The sequence below is a fragment of the Eucyclogobius newberryi genome, unplaced genomic scaffold, assembly GCF_026437365.1.
Source record: "Eucyclogobius newberryi isolate DKJ021-1_F unplaced genomic scaffold, fEucNew1.0.hap1 SCAF_2, whole genome shotgun sequence".
Lineage (NCBI taxonomy): Eukaryota > Metazoa > Chordata > Actinopteri > Gobiiformes > Gobiidae > Eucyclogobius > Eucyclogobius newberryi.
In genome coordinates, this window is record NW_027315834.1 from 6,871,402 (window position 1) to 6,887,569 (window position 16,168).

The following is a 16,168-nucleotide window of genomic DNA, read 5'->3' on the forward strand; positions in this document are numbered from 1 at the left end:
AATAAGCAATAATATTTCCATGAAGACACACAGGCAGCAGACGCTCAAACAGAAATGTTACATAGAGCACCTTTAAGATGACTTTACATTGTTGTTGTTGTTGTTTTGTTACTTTTGATGGCAGTTGGCCAACTGAAAAGATGCATTTACCGCCATCTACTGTAGTTGTCCGTCTTCAAAGTATGTGTTTTACGCTATGCCGTATAAAACACAAGGAGAGAGAAAGAGAGAAAGAGAGAGAAAGACAAAGACAGTTTGCGTTCTATACTTTGATGATGTCATTGTCATTGATGGGATGGGGGGCAGTTAAAATCATTGGCATTAAAATTAAGATTTTTGTTGTAATGCAAGAAGTTTAAGTATGTAGTCACTTAAACAAATGGTTAGATTAAACATTTGTGAATGTACTTTTAAGATATTTCAAAGTACAATTTAATTCTGCCCCTCAATTCTATTGAACATGTATCCAAATACAAAAATGATTTGTTGTATCTGTGTTGCAAAATTTCAAGTAAATGGTCTTCAGATCAGACAAGAAGTACTAGATCAGACCTCCGCTGGCTCATGGAAGTCAGAATTGGCTCCAATATGGCGGCCCTCGTGGCGGCTGAAAAAGACAATGATTTTATGGCGGCCCTTGATACGCTTCAGACACTGGGTTAGGGACAAGAGAGGAGATTCTTCTTATTCTTCTTCTTTGTTTTATGGCGGTTAGTATCCAAGTGTTACATTACCGCCAGACTTTATTCTTTAGACTTTATCCTTTAGACTCCATTCTTCAGGTTAGAAGTTATGTAATAAATAGGGAATTCTGGCTCTTAGACCCATCCGAGACTATGACATCATCAAATTCTAGAATCTGAAAATCACCAATATAACTATGGGAGATTCACTGTATTTGAAAACAATTTAAATCCATAATGTTGAACCTACTATTTGTTAGTGACTCCACAAACGTGTCAATCACAGAGTTGAACAATGGCACCACTTTCTGAGGCTATTGTGATTTTTATTTTTATGTTTTAGCTCATTTAATTTTGCAGTTGATAATATAATATAAAATTGTATCATATTTATGAAGTACATTTTCTATTTGCTTATTTCCAGTTTAAAATAAATAATTGATACAGAAAGAGAACCTACTTTTCATGTTAGAGTTATATTATTTTGCAGTAGAATTAAAAAAAGAAATGTATTATTAATAAAGTTGTTGATTAAACACAGGTCAAGTAAACTTTATCCAACTTTATCCAACCCAAATCGTCCACTCTTTTGGATACTAATGAAACAGACACCTATGCCAATAAAACGGCTTTATAACTTGTGGGCCTATTAAAACATTCCCATGACACAACGTTGGGTCCTTGCCCAGTTTGAAGACAATCTGTTCACAATCTGCTCTGGTTTTTCATGGTCACTTAATCCTTTCTCTCTTTCTCTCTTTCTCTCTTTCTCTCTTTCTCTCTCTCTCTCTCTCTCTCTCTCTCTCTCTCTCTCTCTCTCTCTGCCTTTCTTCCTAATTTTCTTTCGCTGACTCTACCCTTCCCCTCCTCTCCTTTTACTGCTCCTTCCCACTTTCTCACTCTCTTTCAATCTCTCTTTGTTATCCCTCTCTTTTTCTCACTCCCTTTCCTCTTTTCTTTGTAGGTTTCTTCTGGAGTTTAATATCTGCAGCCTCTCGCATACGGAGCATTTTGCTGAAGGTGAGCTCATCCTCCCAAATTTCTTCTTGAGTGTTGACTCTTTCTATGTATCTTTAACTATAAATCACAAGCCTCCAACAAAGATTAAAAAACAGAAGGTACAAAGCATTCTAAAAGCAATTAACAACCCTTGCCCTGATGAAGACCCATTAACAGGTCAAAATGCATGCACTGTGTGATAATAAATTAACCCCTGACCCCGCATCAGCTGATGGACGATCACGCCATTCATAATACAGATCACACATCACAACAATTAACATACATTTATAATTATATGTTGCCTGTGCTACATGTTGATACCTTGAATTGTTAACAATATTTGGTAAACAATTTTATATCCTTCGCTAACCTTTTTAAGAAATACAATGCAGTGCCTCTCAAACTTTTTCCGGTGTGCCCCCCTTAGGGGATAAAACCTGTACCTACAGCCTCTAGAAATTATGACGGATAAAAATAAACAATAAAGATTGGATTTTTACTATATAAACACCTAAATAAACCTGAAATAACAATCACATTTAATACTATAATGCAATGTATTTGTAGTGCCAGTGTCATTAACACTTTCTCAGATTCTGATTGTTTTTCACGGTTTGTGCATGACGCCATGAACTGGGATAACACTCATGGCTCTGCGAGTATCGTGCAGACAGTGGGGGTGGTCAGTGTTGCCTGTCTGCAGTGGGACAGCTGAGAACAGATGCTTTATGAAAAACTCTGTGGTGAATGAATCATTCTTCTGTGGAACACTTCTACCACCGCTGGTCTGTGACAGACAGACTGCTTATTGATGTATGGATGATTCACATTTTCCACGCAGAGCCCACAGGATCAAAGTGGAAAGGAGGCGATATGCACCCCTAACATACATTTATAAATCGCTACATGAGCGGTCAGAATTTAGACTTAGAGAGGAGAGGGAGGAGACAGCCTTGGGAGACAGAAGAGAGATGCAGGAGAGCGTGCATGGTACAAGCAAAGGCCAAAGCCATAGCTCATCCTAAACCTGAGGCAGACGTGTGTGAGGTCAGGGCACAGAGAGGCAGGTTGTCCGCTCCTCTGCAGCTTTTTTGTATGTAGAGATTAACCCTGTGTTGGCGCTGAACATTTGTTGGCCTACACGTGTTCAGTGCAAAAATCTTCCCAAGTTCGCTTGCCCCCTGTGGCCCATCTCTGTGCCCGTTATCTGAGGAGCTAATGTATTTCTCTGAACGTTTAGCACACAACGGGTTTTCATGTTAACAGTTGTTTTTTGACGTTTCATTGTAAGCTCTATAACCTATTCTGCTATGAAGGCTTCTCCCTCTTTGCCTACAGCCACTTTAAATTATTTTTGAGAGGACCCTGTGGTTTTAAAAACGTTGACTATCTCTTACTCTGTAAACTCCTGTACATTCATATCTATTACGAGACTATTTGGAGATTGACTGAACACAACTGAATTAATTACACCAAATTGACCTCCACATCGAAATGGCACTTATCCATGATGTTTGTCAAGTGGGGAAAGTGATTATTCACACCACTATCCTGCCAGTGCCACCCTTTAATCATTTTGCATTTGGAATTGGTGTTTTGTTCTTGATGGTGTAGCGAACTGCATACAACCTCCGGACATTGCCATGATGACAGGAATGTAAGGTGGTACCACATACAACCCCAGCGTGCAAGTTTATGATTCTCTGTAGAAGGATAAACTTCACGCTTTGACATTTGGAAAGACATTTTTCCATAAAGCCACTGCTTTTTGATTAAAATGAAGAGTAATTTTAACTTAAATTAAAATTTAAAGACAATACTGCTTCAGTAAACAATTGTCTGATTGCAGAATTTACTGTACATAATGTTTTTTGTGTTCTGCATGCTCATTTAATGACATTTCATGACTCATCTTGTAAACTATTTTATATTTATAACTATGCGGCCTAAATTCAGACTTCTCAGGTCTGACTCAGCATGCATACTGATTGGTTGAACAATGGCGCCAAAACCCAAACCACGCCGGCTTCAGTCAGTGAGAGAGGGAGAAGACCAACTTAGTTCCATCAGAGATTTTCAAAGAGGAATTTATCTTGATCAGAGAAGGGGCTCATCTCTGGCCTAGCGATGCTAAGCTAACCCAAGGAACAAAGAACATTCCAGGGAACATTCCTTTTTATCTGAGGGACCCCTCAGAGCCAAAGAAAACGAAGATCGCAAGGACCTGATCCATTGATTCTTTGGCCTGACACCATCAGAGCCTGGAGCTTGAGGACAGCCATGCCCAGTCCAGTGACACACAGGCCCATCTCCTCAGGATCACAGCTCCTGCTTCTAGTTGTATGAAAAACGCATGTATATCACAATCTGGCTGATGAGATCACCTTAGATTTAACATTAACTATCACACAACTAGATAGATTTAGAACAATCATTCAATTCAATTTATTTTTGTAACGCCCAAAATCACAAAAGCGATTGACTCCGAGGGCGAGAGTGAAAAACGTCTAGCGTCTCCATCTGTTATCGACTCATTTACAGTATTAGTAATTGGTCATTAAATCTCCATCAACCACATTTGGTAAAGTGTTCATTTCCAGAAAAGTGGTCAATGTCATGGTTACGTTGTAACAAACCTTCAGCTTAACAAGCTAATTTTCTTTTTTTATAAATTAATTTAGATATTTGATTGCCTAATGCAGGATGGTGCCCCACATAACTTGAATAAACTCTAATAAACATTAGACACTTATGCGGTGTGTAAATTTTGATCCAATTCTTCAGTAAATGTCAACTTTGAATGTCACCCTCTTTCAAGTGAGAGTACATGAATAGAATACCTCTGTATCTACCTGCGTTGCACCAATGAAATTTCCCCATGTGGGACAATAAAGGAATATCTTATCTTATCTTATCTTAATAATATTACAGTATTTGTACGAGTAGAATATCCCCTATAATGGATCGCCGTTAAGCTTTTTCTCACCATCGTAAAAATTAGGGGTGTGCCAAAACATTGAAATATCGATATATTCAATTTAGTGATACAGATTGATACCGTGGGCTGCTGTATCGATATATCGCCGTGAGTAATTTTTGGTATAATTTCCCGAATTATTTTGTTATCGCTTGTTTAAAGAAAGGAAACTTGTTTACGCAAAACATTTGAATTGGTGTATTTAATTTGGAGTTTGTTGCATGTCGTGGTTTAACAAAGAAAAATGTTGTTAAAATGTCAAATGTATTGGGTTCTTAATATAAAATAATTATGTATCGTAGAATATAATGAGCAATATATTGATTATTGCATGAATCGCAAAATCGTAATATTATTGTATCGTGAGCCGTGTATAGTGTATGGCATCGAATCGTGAGGGACCCTGTGATTCCCAGTCCTACAAAAAAATACAATTATCATGTTTTATATTTGTCTATACAACAACAAAAAATGTGTCAATATTTAACAATAGCTATGGTATAGTAGAAAAAGCTTCAGTTGTAGTCATCTGGACTCAGTTTGAAAAAATAGACGTTTCGGATGCTAATCAGGTACTCAGGGTGGTTGAGCCAGGGTCTCACAAAGACAAAGAGGATTCTAATAGCCCATTAAGATTCTGAATAGGCTAGCTCGGTAGATACAAGGGGGGAGTTTCTGTTGAAACAAACAACTCTTTCTACTTCAGGAAGGCTCCTCCCAATGGGTGGGTCTTACCACAGAACAGTATTAATATCGGAGTTCTCGACCTAAATTCTGTTATTGACAATGACTCTTGGATGAGAGTCGAAACGTCTATTTTTTCAAACTGAGTCCAGATGACTACAACTGAAGCTTTTTCTACTATGGAACACGCCTGGACGAATGAGGGATTACACCGAAATAGCTATGGTAATTGAGATGGGAACAGGCAGATAATTTTGTTCATTGTAAAAACGTTTTAGAAGTCTACATGTGTCACTTGGAGTCTTTGTTTTCCAAATAATCACAACTACGTACAGGGATGTGGGCGGGGATAGGGGTATGTGAAAACAGGAATCTTCGGACACTCAAGCCTTAGTTGCAGGTCAATACAGGATTACTCAAATATGCAGGAAACACTGTTGTAACACGGTTGGTTAAAAGCTCATTAAAGCTGATATTGTATACTATGTCCCCTTCAAACCAATCCACTTGACTAATCGGTCTTTATTTTCTGTTTTAGCTTCAGTCCACAAGAAAAAAGGGGAAATTCTTCAGCCGTGTGAGACTGAGTATCCGAGCTTCGTTTACGAGCCCTCTGTCAAAGAAACCAACAGCATCATCAAGTGTGGACGCTGCCAGAAGTGAGTGCTCTACATCAGTCTGCATCATTTTACACTAGCCTTTGCTCAAATTGGGGTGACATAATTGAAGTCAAAAAACATCTAATTGCAATTGTGATTGTTTTCAAATTTAGGATTTAATTCACCATGCATAATTTATACACATCCAGGGGCATTAACATTTGAGAGAGGACTGAAATTTCAACTGCTTAACTGATACAAGAAACCCATGCATTTCAGAACATGTTTGCAGAGGTCTAAACCACACGGTTCGCCTTCCATAAAAAGACACAACATATAGAGGTTTACTGAGGTGTTGAAATGTTGAAATAACAATTTTGATTTGATTACCATATACTTTTTTGTATTAAAATAACCAAACAACAACACTTCCATCAGAATTATTGATCAATCAATAATCAAATAAATAGTTCTTGTTGCAGAATACTCAAGCATTAAAAAGATTACTGAAGTAAAACTCCTCAAGTACCCTTTTAAAAATGTACTTTTGAAAAAAAAAAGTATTTCAGACTTTAAGAACTATCCGAGTGTAAATAATGACCTTGATAAAGGAGTGACTGAATTGATTTAAAAACATTTCTTGGTAATTTTTATTTGTGTTTTTTGGTTTGCTAATACTTACATTTTCAGTTAAATTAAAACATTTAGTGATGTAGAAAGTTCAGATACCTCCTCTCAGTAATGCAAGTAATGAAGTAGAAATAAAGTATCCGCTGTAAAATGCACAATAAATTTAAGTAAATAGGCTCCTCCCTGAATAAAGAGATTTTACATCTCAGTGGGACTTGATAATAATCAGCTGACGACATGTTGAAATTAGCTCTTGAGCTACAACCTACAATGCATCTCTCTTGTTAAGGTTCATGTATATTGTGCACTGTCCCTGTCTCAAAATAAATAAATAGTTAAATAATTATATTTTATAGTGGATACTATTTTTACTTCATGACATGATCTCATTTTTTTTTAAAGTTGCATTTTGTTAAAACAAAAATACAGAAAGGTTTTTGAACTGAATCCCTTTACATTCCAATAAAATAATGCAGGGACAACAATCATTTAATAGAGATTATTATTATTTGTCAAATTATAATTATTGAGTAATTTTTATGGATTTTGGCCCATGTTAGAATGTAGTTGCTAGGTAACAGTTGTGGTATTTACGGTCTATGGGCATTATCTCAACCTATGTCCCACCTGCTGTTCATGTCCAATCAGCAAGTACAACTGGGGAAAATTCTCACATTTCAATCAAAGCAGGAATATAATTATGTTCTCTCTGTTTTAGTGAAATGTACTTACAGTACGGTACTTGAGGCACTGGTAGCTCGCCACTGGTAGCTCCCTCTGTGCAGCCTAATGTCCCCTCTGAGAGCATTTTCCACAGCAGTGTTGGGCATACTGAGAGAAAAATGCATGTCTATATTAAGAGCATCACCAAAATAGTGTAAATAAACTCACAGGGGTAGGGTGAGAGGGAGCTGCAGGCTGTGGGGACAAGGATGGAGGAACACTCTTCAAACTGGGTTAGGGGAAAGCAGGAAAGACAGAGATGGAAATGCAGATATAAAATAAGTAGGTGAATAATGGAAAAATGCTGAGGGGCTTCCAGTAATTCAGAGCAGGTCCGATACAGCGACTGCGTCACTGCAGATGCTGTACTAATCGGTCTGTCACTCTCACTCCATCCTTCCCTCACTCATTAACAAGACCCTGAAATACTTGAACTCCTCCACTTGGGGCAAGACCACCTGGAGGAGGCAAGTCACCTTTTTCCAGTCCCGAACTATGACCTAAGATTTGGAGGTGCTGATTTTAATCGTCGTTACAAACCGTCCCAGTGCATGTTGCAGGTCCAGGTTCGATGGAGCAGAGATGAGATCCTGTGGTCCCCAAGCCGGACACCCTCAGACCCCTGACTGCACCTAGAACTTGTCCATAGAACTTGTCCATAAAAACAATGAACAGAACCGGGCGAGTCCAACGTTAACTAGGAACCGGTCTGACTTAGCTCCTGCTCCGGTCATAAAGGGACTGGACAGCCCTGAGCAAAAGGCCCCAGACCCCATACTCCCGGAGCACCCCCCAAAGGACACCCCGAGGGATACAGTTGAACGCCTTATCCAGATCCACAAAGCACATGTGGACACATGTGGCAAACTCCCAGTAAAGAGCTGGTCCAGTATTCCACGACCTGGAGGAAAACCACACTGTTCCTCCTGAATTCTCCTCTCCAGTATCCTGGAGTAGACCTTACCGGGAAGGCTGAGGAGTGTGATCCCTCTGTAGTTGGGACCTTCCAGTCCTAGTATAGTAGTAGTAGTAGTAACTGGATGGAAAAAAACGTATGCAATGACTCTAGTGGTTACAGTGTTTATCCACCAACCAGAAAGTTTGCATTTTGAACATTGCTTCGGTCAGAGGAACGCCCTCAAATTCAACAGTCTGAAGTGTAAAATTAGTAGTGAATTTAGCCCAGTAATCGATCTGTATGAGTAAATCTTGGCATCTTGAATCTTTAGCCTATTGAATTTGAGGGCCTCAAATGCATTGAATACTGCATTGAATCATTTTTAAACTGACAAACTACCGTACATAGAAAAGTTAAAAAAATTCAGAAGTTGAAATTTAGAATTAAAACAATTCAAACATATTACAATTCCAAGTCTGATTAAATAAATTATCTCCCATGTTACCACCCCAGCTGAAGGTGGAGTGAATGAATAAGCAATCATTAGAAAGGAACAAAAATAAATCAAATACAGATTTATCCTCAATTGTCTTTGAAAAGTATATACCCGTAAAATAAAAAAAAAAAATCCAATTAAACTTAAAATCATAATCTTTAAATAAATAAATGCACAAGTAGTGCATAGTAAATGTGTTTAAACCAGGTTATGTTATCACTCATGTGTCTGAGTGCTTTTAATTTGACAAAACCACCATGATCTTTCATATTTTGTGATATTCTGAGGGTAATCCCTGTTTTTCCCAGTGAAATCACATCATGTTTGGCTTCTCTTTTACCTCCAATATGGAATTTATTAGGTCTTTGTTGTGTTTTGATGCCATCTAGTGTGGTGTTTAAGTACTTTCATCTAATCCTGAGACAGTTCATTTAGAAACAGTTCAGCAATTTATCTTTTTTTTTTCTCATGTGACTTTTTTGTTCCTTTCTCCTCAGGATGTTTGTGGTCCAGCAGATCCCGGACACAAACCTACTGATGCTGGTGGTTCAGGCCGACTGTGACTGCTCCAAACAGTACCCCTCCATCACACTGGCCCGTCAGGAAGTCAAATATATCCTTTACATCTTTGCAGTTTTTAAACCGTTTTCAGCAGTCCATAGTGACTCCTCATTTTCCAAGCACATTCCAACCAAAGTAATTTTTCCCTGCAAGGAGTTTATAAGCGCTTTTCCCAACTTTTAGAGGTGCAGATTTGCCATTCCACTATGCAAAAAAGAATATCTCAATATATTTTACTTTATACATTATTTGTGTAACAATATTCAGGCTATATTTTAGCAATGCATCAGGAATGTGCTAAATTGTGCTTGTAAATTTCACAAGTATCGCACAAAACATAAATGGACCATAAATATGCATAAATATCACTTTACATTTTGGGGAGATTACACTCGATTTCAGGCCCTTTTTGAGGTACACACACACTTCCTGGTGCTCGGACAATAAAAGGTTTTATAATTGGATGTAGACAGCACACAGCTGTCTCATTTTCACCTTAGGAACTATTTTTACATTATATCTGTGCTGGGGCAAAACAAATGTATGGTCCGCCTACTAAAATTAATACCAATTCGTTTTTATTGTTCTTATTCATATTAAATACACATGCAAAACATGAGGTGACTAATAATGTATCAACTAATAATATAATGATACACATGATAATAATAATAATTTTTATTTATATAGCGCTTTTCAGTGACCCAAAGACGCTTTGACATATACAGATAAAATGAACAAGACAGAAGAAGTAGAAAGAAAAAGATGGGGATGTAACAGGGGGTAGAAGATATGTCGGTGTAATCCCTCATTCGTCCAGGCGTGAAAAAATAGACGTTTCGACTCATCCAAGAGTCATTGTCAATAACAGAATTTAGGTCGAGAACTCCGATATTAATACTGTTCTGTGGTAAGACCCGCCCATTGGGAGGAGCCTTCCTGAAGTAGAAAGAGTTGTTTGTTTCAACAGAAACTCCCCCTTTTATCTACCGAGCTAGCCTATTCAGAATCTTAATGGGCTATTAGAAACCTCTTTGTCTTTGTGAGACCCTGGCTCAACCACCCTGAGTACCTGATTAGCATCTGAATGTCCTTTACCTTTCCAGGGGTTCAGAATCCCATTATAAATAACAGGAAGATGATCCACTGATGCAGTAGCAGCAGTGAGGATCAGACTGCAGGAAGACACCACCCTACAGGAAAGGACCAAACTGACACCTGAACACATATGTAAACTGTTGGACATCTGTCTGAACACCACTTACTTTCAATTCCGGGGACAATTTTACAGACAGATTCATGGCTGTGCCATGGGCTCGCCCGTCTCTCCCATAGTGGCCAACCTGTACATGGAGCACTTTGAGAAGAAGGCACTGTCCTCATTCTCAGGCATAGCTCCAAAACTGTGGCTCCGCTATGTCGATGATACTTTTGTAACAATCAAGAAACAAGAGCTGGAAACCTTCTCTGATCACATCAATGCGGTGGACCCACATATTAGGTTTACAAGAGAAGACGCTAAGGTGAATCGCTTGGCCTTTCTTGATTGTTCCACGATCAGAGGAGAGGACGGGAAACTCCAAATAGAAGTATATAGGAAACCTACACATACGGACCAGTATCTGCTCTTTGGTTCCAACCACCCACTACAGCACAAGCTGGGTGTGATCAGAACCTTACAACACAGAGCTCAAGGTGTGCCCACCAGCTCAGAGGGCAAGAAGAAAGAGGAAAAACATGTCCGAAATGCCCTCTCAGCCTGTGGTTACCCCGCTTGGGCTCTCAACAGAGTGAAGAGAACCAAGAAGCAGGACAAAAGGGAAACTGAACAGAGAAGGAAGGGTGTTTCTATCCCTTATGTGTCTGGCCTGTCGGAAAAACTGCAGAGAATTTTTAGACAACACGAAGTCCCTGTTTATTTTAAACCAGGAAACACTTTAAGACAAAAACTGGTTCACCCAAAGGACAAGTTGCCGACTCAAAAACAGAGCAATGTAGTTTATTCGATCCAATGCAGTGAAGAAAGTTGTAAAGAACGTTACATAGGTGAGACGAAACAGCCTCTACACAAGAGGCTTTATCAGCACAGAAGAAATACTAGTTCAGGACCTCAGAGCGCCGTGCATCTCCATCTTGAAGCCTCTAATCACTCGTTTGAAGACGGTGAGGTGAAGGTTTTAAGCAGGGAGAAAAGATGGTTTGAAAGAGGAGTCAAGGAAGCTATTTTTGTTAAAAAAGAAAGACCTTCTTTAAACAGAAATGGAGGGCTTAGGTTTCATCTTCCTGTTATTTATAATGGGATTCTGAACCCCTGGAAAGGTAAAGGACATTCAGATGCTAATCAGGTACTCAGGGTGGTTGAGCCAGGGTCTCACAAAGACAAAGAGGATTCTAATAGCCCATTAAGATTCTGAATAGGCTAGCTCGGTAGATACAAGGGGGAGTTTCTGTTGAAACAAACAACTCTTTCTACTTCAGGAAGGCTCCTCCCAATGGGCGGGTCTTACCACAGAACAGTATTAATATCGGAGTTCTCGACCTAAATTCTGTTATTGACAATGACTCTTGGATGAGAGTCGAAACGTCTATTTTTTCAAACTGAGTCCAGATGACTACAACTGAAGATTTTTCTACTAGGGGGTAGAAGAGTAGGCAATGGGGTAGAGGAGGCTAGGGGTAGGGGAGGTCATAGGCTTGGGTGAAGAGGTATGTTTTTAGGCGGGATTTGAATGTTGTGAGTGAGGGAGAGTGGCGGACAGGTTGGGGGAGGGAGTTCCAGAGTCGGGGTGCTGTTCGGGAGAATGCTCTGTCGCCAAAAGTTTTGAGTCGGGATGTTGGTGCAGTCAGGGTGAGAGAGGAGGAGGAGCGGAGGGCTCAGGAGGGGCGGTGGGGGATGAGGAGGTCAGACAGGTAGGGGGGGGCAAGGTGGTGAAGAGCTTTGAAGGTGAGGAGGAGTATTTTAAAGTTTATGCACTGCTTGATGGGGAGCCAATGGAGAGAGCGGAGAACGGGAGTGATGTGATCACGGGACCGGGTGTGGGTGAGGAGGCGGGCAGCGGAGTTTTGGACCATTTGGAGTCTGTGGAGGGAATGGGAGGAGATGCCAGTGAGGAGGGAGTTGCAGTAGTCGAGGCGGGAGGAGATGAAGGCATGGATGAGGGATTCAGCAGCGGGGAGGGTGAGGCAGTGTCGGATTTTGGCGATGCGGCGGAGGTGGAAGTATGAGGTCTTGACGATGTGGCTGACATGGGGAGTGAAGGAGAGGGTGGGGTCCATGATGACACCGAGATTGCGTACCAGGGTAGAGGGGGTGATGGTCGAGGTGTCGATGCTGAGTGAAAAGGGACCAGTTTTATTGAGAGTGGATTTGGTGCCAATGAGGAGGAACTCTGTTTTGTCACTGTTCAGTTTGAGGAAGTTGAGAGTGAGCCATGATTTTATTGTAGAGATGCAGGTTTCGATGTGGCTGAGGGGAGGGTTTTGGGTGGATTTGGTGGTGAGGTATATCTGGGTGTCGTCAGCGTAGCAGTGAAAGTCCAGGTTGAGTTGGCGGAGGATGTGACCAAGGGGGAAGAGGTAGCAGATGAAGAGGAGGGGGCCGAGGACTGAGCCCTGGGGAACCCCCTACGTTACTGGGGAGAGGGTGGATGAGTGACCGGAGAGGGAAATGAACTCTTGCCTGTTGGTGAGGTAGGATGTGAGCCAGTCAAGTGTAGAGCCCTCAACACCCAGTTGGCGCAGCCTTTGTAGGAGGATGGAATGGTTTATAGTGTCAAAGGCTGCGCTGAGGTCTAGTAGTAACAGGATGTTGAGGGCCCCGGAGTCTGCAGAGGTGAGGAGATCGTTGAGTACTTTGACCAGGGCTGTTTCAGTGCTGTGAAGTGGGCGGAGGCCAGATTGGAGGGGTTCATAGAGGTTGTTTGACTGGAGGTGGGTGTGAAGTTGGGCGGCGACGATGCGTTCCAGCGTTTTTGAGAGGAACGGCAGGTTGGAGATGGGGCGGTAGTTGGAGAGGTTGGCAGGGTCTAGGGTGGGTTTTTTGAGGATGGGGGTGATGGAGGCCAGTTTGTAGATGGAAGGAACATGGCCGAGGGATAGAGACTGGTTGAAGAGGGTGGTGAGATGGGGGATGAGAGCAGGGAGGCAAGCCTTGGTTAGGGTCGTTGGGAGGGGGTCGAGAGAGCAGGTGGTGGTTTTGGAAGCGGTGATGATGTCTATGATATGAGAGGAGTTAACAGAGGAGAAGGTGGTGAGGGGAGGGAAGGGTGGGTGGTCAGGGAGAGGGGGGGCAGGGGTGGGGGGGGTGATGGAGTTAATGGAGACGGCAGTCAGGGAGCTGTTGATTTTGGAAATTTTGTCATTGAAGGCAAGGAGGAAAGAGTTGCAGAGGTCAGGGGAGGAGGGTGGAATGATGTCCGGTGGCTGGAGCAGCTTGTTGACGGTGGAGAACAGGGTGCGAGGGCTCCAGTGGGAGCTGTTGATGAGGGTGGAGAGGTGGGCAGATTTGGCGGCTTGGAGAGCGTCACGGTAGGAGGAGATGTGTAATTTGATGGCTTCGGCGTGGACGGTGACGCGGGTTCTTTTGAGGAGTCATTTGAGTTGGCGGCCAGTCTGCTTCATGGTGCGGAGTTCAGGGGTGTACCAGGGGGCGGGGTTGATGTATGAGACGGAGGAGGTTTTCCAGGGGGCTAGGGAGTCAAGGGAGTCGGAGAGGGTGGTGTTGAGCATGGAAGCATAGTCGTCGGGGGAAGAGGGGGGGGAGTCAGGGGGGAAAGCAGAGGATATGAGCTGGGAGAGCGTGAGGGGGTTGACTGACTTGATATTGCTGTAGGTAATGGTGCGTTTTTTGGGGTCGTGGGGCGAGGGTAAGGGGGCGGAGAAAAGGATGCAGAGATGATCAGAGAGAGGGAAGGGGAGGGGGTGGGGCTTAAATATGGGTAGGAGAGAGGAACAGACTAAGCCCAGAGTGTGGCCTTTGGTATGGGTGGGGAAGTCAATGTATTGGGTGAGATGGAAGCAGTCCAGGAGAGAGAGGAAGTCGGACGTCAGTGGGACGTTGGGGCAGTCAATGTGGATGTTGAAGTCACCAGTGAGTAAGAGGCGGGCAGAGAGAGAGGATGCGATGGTGAGGAGTTCAGACAATTCAGTGAGAATAGAGGGGTGGGGCTTTGGGGGACGATAGATCAGGATAGCGGTGATAGAGTTGGGGAGGGAGAAGGCGAGGTATTCAAATGATGAGATGGATGGAAGGTTGAGGTTCAGTTCAGTGATGGATGTAGATTTTTTATGAATAACAGCAAGACCTCCCCCACGCCCGGAGAGGCGGGGTTTGGCAGTGTAAGTGTAGTTGGAGGGAGTGGCTTGGTTGAGAGCATAGAAGTCCAGGGGCTGTTGCCATGTTTCACAGAGGAGAAGCAGATCAATGTTATTGTCCAGTAGCAGTTCAGATATAACAGGTGATTTGTTGGAGAGGGAGCGGCAGTTCAGCAGTGCAAGGGAGATGGATGGGGGCGTGGAGATGGATGATCAAGGGAAATGAGAAGATGTATAATAATTTTATATCACACTCCTTCTTAATGAACAAAATTTAAAGGTGCACTATGTACCGTAGTTAAATCAGCGCATATATCTTACATATAGCTGTTTATAGTTAAGCCCGTTGACTTTGTTGTTCCTTCTTAATGACGCTGCACATAACTCTTCTTCTAAATGTGATCGAATGAGGTCCCAGAAGATTCGAAGGCGCCCAGAGTCATGCCATGCCTATCACCCTCAGGTTAGTTTCAGTTTAGTAGTTTAAAACTCAGAAAATGAGCTCCAAATACGTGCTGAAGCTGCCCGCATTTAGTGTAAATCTGCCGTTTACAATCCCATTGCAATATCTTAGAAAGACTTTACTTTTCTTTAAAAAAATAAATCCTGACCAGACTTTAGTATTGTCATTACCATCACTATATATGTATAAACTTTATTTTTTTCTTACAGGAGAATGCTAACGACTGCGGAGGGGCCTCAGCTGTGTCGCCGTCTGCTTTGCTCTTTTTGTTTTGTCTCGTCACATGGACCCTCGCCTCCTGATAATGGATTATTTAACATTTCCGCAGACTTTGACAAATGCTCGGAAGAACCTTTTAAAGAATCCCGCATGCAGTTCAAAATGGAAACCACAAAATTGCACTTCTCTTCATCGACTTTCTTTGTAACGCTCAGGTGCACTGGAATTTTTCTCAACTACAAAATTGCCAAAATGCTGAATTACTGAGAGTGGACATCATGTGTGAACAATGGTATTATAGAAATGACAGAACATTTTAAAAGCAAAAGGAAATTTAAATGTGGACGGAAATGTGTATTTTTCCTAATCCATTGGACTTCCCACCCCTGCAAATGCAAATGTTCATATGTAATGCTTGCATATAAAATATTACTATGGACCTATATTTCAGTAAATGCACTTTTTAGTTTATGTGAATGGAGACAACCTGGTGTCAAATCATATTACAGTTTTTAAAAAAAAAACTATTTTCCCCCTGTGTTCATTTTGTGCTTTATATTGTCCAATTTAAAACAAAGTGTATCGAGAGTGGGAAATATTGCCAAACATTAATATCCCTTGATTTATGTGATTAATTATTTATTTTTATCCTGATAACAATAAAAGCAGTTACTATTTATGTGGTAATCTAACAGAATTGTGTTAAAACATATTTAAATGTTTTGAGAAACTACTTAAAAATTACCCGCCAACAATACAATACCAGATATTAAAATCTTGCATAAAGTTCAAAACAATCATTATATTGCTCACCTCTAAAGTGTATGTGTTATGTTAAACCATTGTATTATTATTATTATTATTATTTTTGTGATTAGGGTCTTTTTCACTATTCTGCACTCCAATCTGGTATTGTCGTT

At 41.3% G+C, this 16,168-nt stretch overlaps 1 protein-coding gene across 2 annotated transcripts in view; it reads left to right on the forward strand.

Annotated features, from left to right (window-relative positions):
- Window positions 1–15,769, forward strand: part of cacna2d4a (calcium channel, voltage-dependent, alpha 2/delta subunit 4a) — a 162,433-nt gene extending 146,664 nt beyond the window's left edge. For both annotated transcript variants that reach the window (XM_072455204.1, XM_072455205.1), the window contains 5 exons: window positions 1,648–1,703; window positions 5,885–6,005; window positions 9,190–9,310; window positions 14,952–15,029; window positions 15,239–15,769. In XM_072455204.1, coding sequence (XP_072311305.1) covers window positions 1,648–1,703; window positions 5,885–6,005; window positions 9,190–9,310; window positions 14,952–15,029; window positions 15,239–15,331 — 469 coding nt within the window. In that variant the 3' untranslated portion in view covers window positions 15,332–15,769. The remainder of the gene's footprint in view (window positions 1–1,647; window positions 1,704–5,884; window positions 6,006–9,189; window positions 9,311–14,951; window positions 15,030–15,238) is intronic.
- The last annotated feature ends 399 nt before the right edge of the window (window positions 15,770–16,168 follow it).